General features: G+C 42.7%; 1 protein-coding gene across 4 annotated transcripts in view; it reads left to right on the top strand.

Moving 5' to 3' along the window:
- Positions 1–6,690, top strand: part of CCNT1 (cyclin T1) — a 52,095-nt gene that overhangs the window by 14,258 nt on the left and 31,147 nt on the right. For all 4 annotated transcript variants that reach the window (XR_314217.2, XM_005877363.2, XM_014548603.1 and 1 more), the window contains exon 3: positions 6,167–6,295. Coding sequence is in view for 3 of the 4 variants with exons in the window: in XM_005877363.2 (XP_005877425.1) it covers positions 6,167–6,295 (129 nt within the window). In the remaining variant the exon portion in view is untranslated. The remainder of the gene's footprint in view (positions 1–6,166; positions 6,296–6,690) is intronic.

The following is a 6,690-nucleotide window of genomic DNA, read 5'->3' on the forward strand; positions in this document are numbered from 1 at the left end:
TGACATAGATGCTTATGTAGGTGGGTTCCAACTTATGGCGAAAATCGCGTTATGTCGCGCCATAGGAATGGATCTCCGACGTAACCTGAGGACCTACTGTATATGCCAACAAACTGGACAGTCTGTGTGAAATGGACAAACTCCAGATGATATGATATACATAGAAAAATCTAAAGACTCTTCCAAAGAACTGCCAGATTTAATAAATGAATTTGGCAAAGTAGCAGGATACAAAATTAACATCCAGAAATTGATGGTGTTTTTATACACCAATAATGAACTCTCAGATAAACTAAAAAAAATTTACCATTGCAATAACAAAAATATAAGATACATGGGAATAAACTTAATCAAGGAGGTAAAAGAACTGTATCCATAAAACTATAGGACATTGGAAAAAAAGGAAGGTACAAACAAGTGGAAGCGTATACCATGTACATGGATTGGAAGAATTAACATACTACCCAAAGCAATCTACAGATTCAATGTAATTTCCATTAAAATACCAATGGTGCCTTGGCCCATGTGGTTCAGTGGTTAGAGCGTTGGCCCTGGCACCAAAGGGTAGCGGGTTCAATTCCCACTCAAGGGCATGTACGTGGGTTACAGGTTCGATCCCTGGCCCCAGTCGGGGTGCTTAAAGGAGGCAACCAATTAATGCATCTCTCACATCAATGCTGGTCTCTGTCTCTCCCTCCCCCACTTTCTGATCTTTGGGTATGGATTAAAAAAAAACAAAAACAAATACCAATTGGCATATTTCACAGATCTGGAACAAATATTTCAAAAATTTATATGAAAATAAAAAGGACCCCAAATAGCTTCAGCAGTCTTGAGAAAGAAGAACAAAGTTGGAGGGATCACAGTATCAGATATCAGACTGTACTATAAAGCCATGGTAATCAAAACAGCCTGATACTGGCACAAGAATAGGCATATAGACAATGGAACAGAGACCCCAGAAATGGATCCACACCATTATGGTCAATTAATATTTGACAAAGGAGGCAAGAACATACTATGGAGTAAAGAACGTTTCTTTAATAAATGGTGTTGGGAAAATTGGACAGGTACATACAAAAAAAAAATGAAACTTGATCAACTTATACCATACACAAGAATAAACTCAAAATGGATAAAAGACTGAACTGTTTAAGTCATGAAACCATATAAATCTTAGAAAACAGGCAATAAAATTTTGGACATCTCATGTAGCAGTATTTTCACTGATATATCTCCTAGGGCAAGACAAACAAAAGAAGAAATAAACAAATGGAACTACATCAAAATAAGAAGCTTCTGCACAGCAAAAGAAACCGTCAACAAGATGGAAAGGGAACCCACTGTTTGGGAGAACCAGTGATGATACATCTGATAAGAGGTTAATTCCCAAAATATGCAAAGAACTACAACTCAACACCAGGAAGACAATCGAATTTAAAAATGAGCAAAGGATCTGAATAGACACGTCTGCAGGGAGGACATGCAGATGGCCAATAGACATATGAGAAAATGCTCAATGTCACTAATCAGAAAGATGCAAATTAAAACTGCAATCAGGTATCACCTCATACCTGCCAGAATGGCTACCATCAATAAGTGCTGGTGAGGATGTAGAGAAAGGAACCCTAGTACACTGCTGGTGGGAATGCAGACTGGTGCAGCTACTATGGAAAACAGTGTGGAGTTTCCTCAAAAAATTAAAAATGGAACTGCTGTTTGACCCAGCGATCCCACCTCTGGGAATATATCCTAAGAAACTCGAAACACCAGTCAGAAAGAATATATGCACCCCTATTCATAGCAGCATTATTTACAATAGCTAAAATCTGGAAACAGCCCATTATTATATTAGTGGGTAAAAATCCTGTGGTACATTTACACAATGGAATATTACTTGGCTGTAAAAAAGAAGGCGCTCATATCCTTTGCAAGCAAGGATGGACCTGGAGATTATTATGCTAAGTAAAATAAGCCATTTAGAGCCCTAACCAATTTGGCTCAGTGGATAGAGCATTGGCCTGCAGACTGAAAGGTCCCAGGTTCGATTCTGGTTAAGGGCATGTACCTTGGTTGCGGGCACATCCCCAGTAGGAAGTGTGCAGGAGGCAGCTGATCGATGTTTCTGTCTCATCGATGTTTCTTACTCTCTATCCCTCTCTCGTCCTCTCTGTAAAAAATCAATAAAATATATTTTTTTAAAAACAAGCCAGTTAGAGAAAGACAAATATCACGTGATCTCACTTATATGTGGAATCCAATGAACAAAATAAACTGACAAAAATAGATCTAAAAGCATGGATTCATGGAGCAGAATGACAGATCTCGGGGTGGGAGGGACAGAAAGAGATTAACCAAAGAACATATATGTATATATGCATAGCACATGGACACAGCCAATAGTGTAGTGAAGACCTGGGGTGGGATGGGGGCTAGATGGAGGGGCCAAAGTAGGGGGGAAACGGGACATCTGTAATGTCAACAATTTTTTAAAAATCTTTTGTGTTCCACATTCCATTATCTGTATCACTTAACCTACTCACTTTAGTGTTCAAAATATGCTTCATGCCCTGATTCCCCATACCTTTGTTCATGCCCATTTTTCTCTGGTTCTGTCCTTACCCTAAACTCTAGGACTGTATATGTAGCAAGCTCCATATACAACTGAAACAGATATGAAGGAAGAGAATTGTTGCTATGAATTGAATTGTGGAGGAAAAATCTGTTATATCAAAGTATAACAGAACAGAAGGAATACACAGTAGTCCCCCTTTATCAAGGTTTTTGCTTTCAGTGTTTTAAGTTCTTGTGGTCAACTATGGTAGAAAATATTAAGTGGAAAATTCCTGTAATAAACAATTGATAAATTTTTTTGGTCATCCTCACCCAAGGATTTTTTCCTTCCCCATTCAATTTTAGAGAGAATGGAGAGGTGGGAGGGAGCAGGGAGTGGCGGGGGGAGGAACAATGATGTGAGAGACATCGATTGTTTGCCTCCCCTACATGCCTCAATCGGTGCCAGGGATCGAACCTTAAACCCTTCAGTGCTCAGACGACACTAACCACTGAGAAATAACAGCCAGGGCAACAATTGCTAAGTTTTAAATTGCACATTGTTCTGAGTAACATAATGAAATCTTTTGCAGTCTTGCCCTAGTAGCCATCTCAGTTATAAAAGAGAAAGAAATGGAGGGAGGGAGGGAGGAAGGGAAGAAGGGAGGGAGCCAGACCACATTCACATAACTTTTATTTTGGTATATTGTTATAGTTATTTTATTATGTTAATGTTATTAATCTTATTGTGCCTAATTTATAAGTTAAACTTTATCATAGGTATGTATGTATCGAAGGAAAAATCATAGTCTGTATAAGGTTTGTTACTATTCTAAGTTTCAGGCACCCATTGGAAGTCTTGGAATGTATCCCCTGAGTATAATGGTGACCTTTTTTTTTTAGAATGCATGTAAGGCCTATTTATTAAAGTGAAGTACGTATTTCAATTCTATAAAATTTTTATTACTGGTGAATTCTAGCTCTTGTCATTGCCATCTTTGATTCATTGAAATATTCTTAAGATTCAAGAGAAGCTCTTACTTTCTGAGGTTCCCCAGATCAGCAGGCTACATGTATGTCATATTGCTCTGAACTCTTGTATTGCTTAGTGTCTGTGTTTGATATCTACTTGTGAATTTCCCCCCTATTTATTTATTTATTAATTTATTAATTAACTTAGGTTAATCCTCACCCAAGGATATTTTTCCATTGATCTTTAGACAGAGTAGAAGAGAGAGGGAAAGACAGAGAGAAACATCGATGTGAGAGAAACACATCAATTGGTTGCCTCCTGCACGCGCCCTGACCAAGGGCAACCAAGCTGTATGCCCTTGACTAAAATTGAACGGGGACCCTTTGGTCCTCAGGCTGATGCTCTATCCACTGAACCAAACTGGCTAAGGCATTTTTCTCCCCTTTTAAGTTCCTTCCATAACCTCTTGAATATACTACTATACTTTGAATTCATTTTTTTATGTATGAAACCCCCCCATATCTTAATATATAAAGAGCCAGGATCCGTCACGACCAGACGGACGACCAAACAGTGGGCCCTGGGGCGTGGTGGCTGGAGGGATCTGTGGGCCCTGGGTCGCTGAGGCGCGGTGGCAAGAAGGGTCTGTGAGCCCCAGGCCACTGGGGCATGATGGTGGGAGGGATCTGTGGGCCCCGGGCCGGATGTGTAGGTCCCAGGCTCAGGCAGCCACAGGTGGTGGCTGCAAAGGGCCGAGGTGCAGCTGCAAAGAGCCCAGGGTCAGGCCGGCAGTGGCAGCAGCAGCGGGGTAATGGGAGCGGCGTCTTCCCCTGTTCCACCAGGTCACCTCCCACAGAGGGAGGCCAGACTGTGGCTTAGGCTTGGGGCCGAGGCAGAGGCAGTTAGGGGCTATCAGGCAGGTGGGCAGAGCTGCGGGTGTGAGGCTGTGAAGATCCCAGGCTCAGACAGCTGCGGGTGGCTCGTAAGGACCAAGGCGTGGCTGCGAAGGGCCGAGGCGCAGCTGCAAATGGCCTAGGCTCAGGTCCCCAGTAGCAGGGTAATGGGGATGGCGCCTTCCCCTGATCCACCAGGTCGCCTCCTGCAGAGGGAGGCTAGACTGCGGCTTAGGCCGGGGCCCGAGGCAGAGGTGGTTAGCAGCGATCAGGCTGGCAGAGGGGCAAGGTAGGGGCAATTCAGCCGGCAGGGGGGCAAGTTAGGGGCAATCAGGCCGCAGAGGGGTAAGGTAGGGGTGATCAGGCCGGCAGGGGGGCAAGGTAGGGGCAGTCAGGCAGGCAGGCAGGTGAGCAGTTAGGTGCCAGCGGTCCCGGATTGTGAGAGGGATGTCCGACTGCTGGTTTAGGCCCGATCCCCCGATCCCAGGGCCGAGGTGCAGCTGCAACCTGTGGGATCGGGCCTAAACCGGCAGTCGGACATCCCCCGAGGGGTCCCAAATTGAAGAGGGTGCAGGCCAGGCTGAGGGACACCCCCCCCCCTCCTGTGCACGAATTTTGTGCACCGGGCCTCTAGTCTCTCTCTCTATAAAAGCCTAAGCAACCGTTACAACTGGATGACCGGCTGGTAGCTATGATGCACATGAACTACCAGGGGGCAGATGCTCAACTCAGGAGCAGCCCCCTGGTGGTCAGTGCACTCCCACAGCAGGCCAGTCCGATTGGCCTTGTTTGCTGGCCAGGCCGAGGGACCCCACCCATGCATGAATTTGTGCACCGGGCCACTAGTACAGTAGGTTCTCGGGTTACATTCGAGATCCGTTCCTATGGCGCAACATAACGCCACGCGATTTTCGCCATAAGTCAGAACCCACCTACATAAGCACCTACGTCACTCACGTGGAGCACATACACAGCAGTAATGAAGTGAAACAGTAAAAAAAATTTAAAAGTAAGATAATTCCTGACCTTTACTTGTGGTAAATAATAAAAACCTAAAGCACATATGTACATACATGGAAATGACAGAACTTTTTTTTTTTAATAAATAAATGGGAGATGGCGACATAACCACGAAACGACAGACGTCAAGTCCGACGTAACCCGAGGACTGTCTGTATAGGTATAATTGAGATAATTCTCATACAATAAAATTCTCTTAAAGTGTACAATTCACTGGTTTATAGTATATTCAGTTTTGTGCCATCACCACCACAATCTAATTCCAGAACATTTACATCACCCCAGAAAAATAAACTCTTCACACTTTAGCAGTCACTCTCATTCCCTTCTCCTCCTAGCCCCTGGCAACCAATCTATTTTCTTTTTTCTGTATGGACTTGCCTTTTCTGGACTTTTCAGTGTACGCCTTTTTAAAAAGTATATAAACTGTTTTAATGCAAACTTAATAAAGAACCTAATTTTAAATAGAAAGCTCTCTATTTACATTTAGTAGCTTCTTGAATAGGTAGCTTTTAATGAGAGTGTTGCAGGATCAGTTTTTAGAAGTGGATGTGGATTAATGGATAGGTGAGGGGAGGACATTTTTTTAAGTACAGGAAAAAGCATAAACAAGGTGATGTAGTTGTGGTAAGCAAAGAACTTGGTTTGAGACTTAGTTCTTTTTTAGATCTGTACCTTGATCTAGAAATAAACAAATGTTAAATATGATTTATTTTTTTCCATCTAGACTGTGGCTCCAGCGGCCTTATTTCTAGCAGCTAAAGTAGAGGAGCAGCCAAAAAAATTGGAACACGTCATCAAGGTAGCACATGCTTGTCTCCATCCACAGGAGTCACTTCCTGATACCAGGAGTGAGGTAAGGGATTAATTACACATATGTTTTTCTTAATTTTTTTTTATTATATCTTAGTTTTGTAACTTTGATTTATTGAAGTCCTAATGGGGTCTTTTAAAGGAACCTGTTAGTGTTTGTTTTTTTCCTTAACAAAAACATGGGAATTTTATGGCAGAAGTTAATTGTATTCATTGTAGTAAAATTAGAAAATGCAGACAAAAAAGAAAATATATCACCTAGATATAATTTGGACCACAGATCTATAAGTGAACCATTATTATTTCCAGCTTCTTTTCTATAAATAGCTGTATATGTATCTACTAGAGGCCCGGTGCACAAAAATTTGTGCACTCGGGTGGGGGGAAGGGGGGGATCCCTCAGCCCGGCCTGTGCCCTCTCGCAGTCTGGGACCCCTC

Source organism: Myotis brandtii, unplaced genomic scaffold (assembly GCF_000412655.1).
Source record: "Myotis brandtii unplaced genomic scaffold, ASM41265v1 scaffold517, whole genome shotgun sequence".
Lineage (NCBI taxonomy): Eukaryota > Metazoa > Chordata > Mammalia > Chiroptera > Vespertilionidae > Myotis > Myotis brandtii.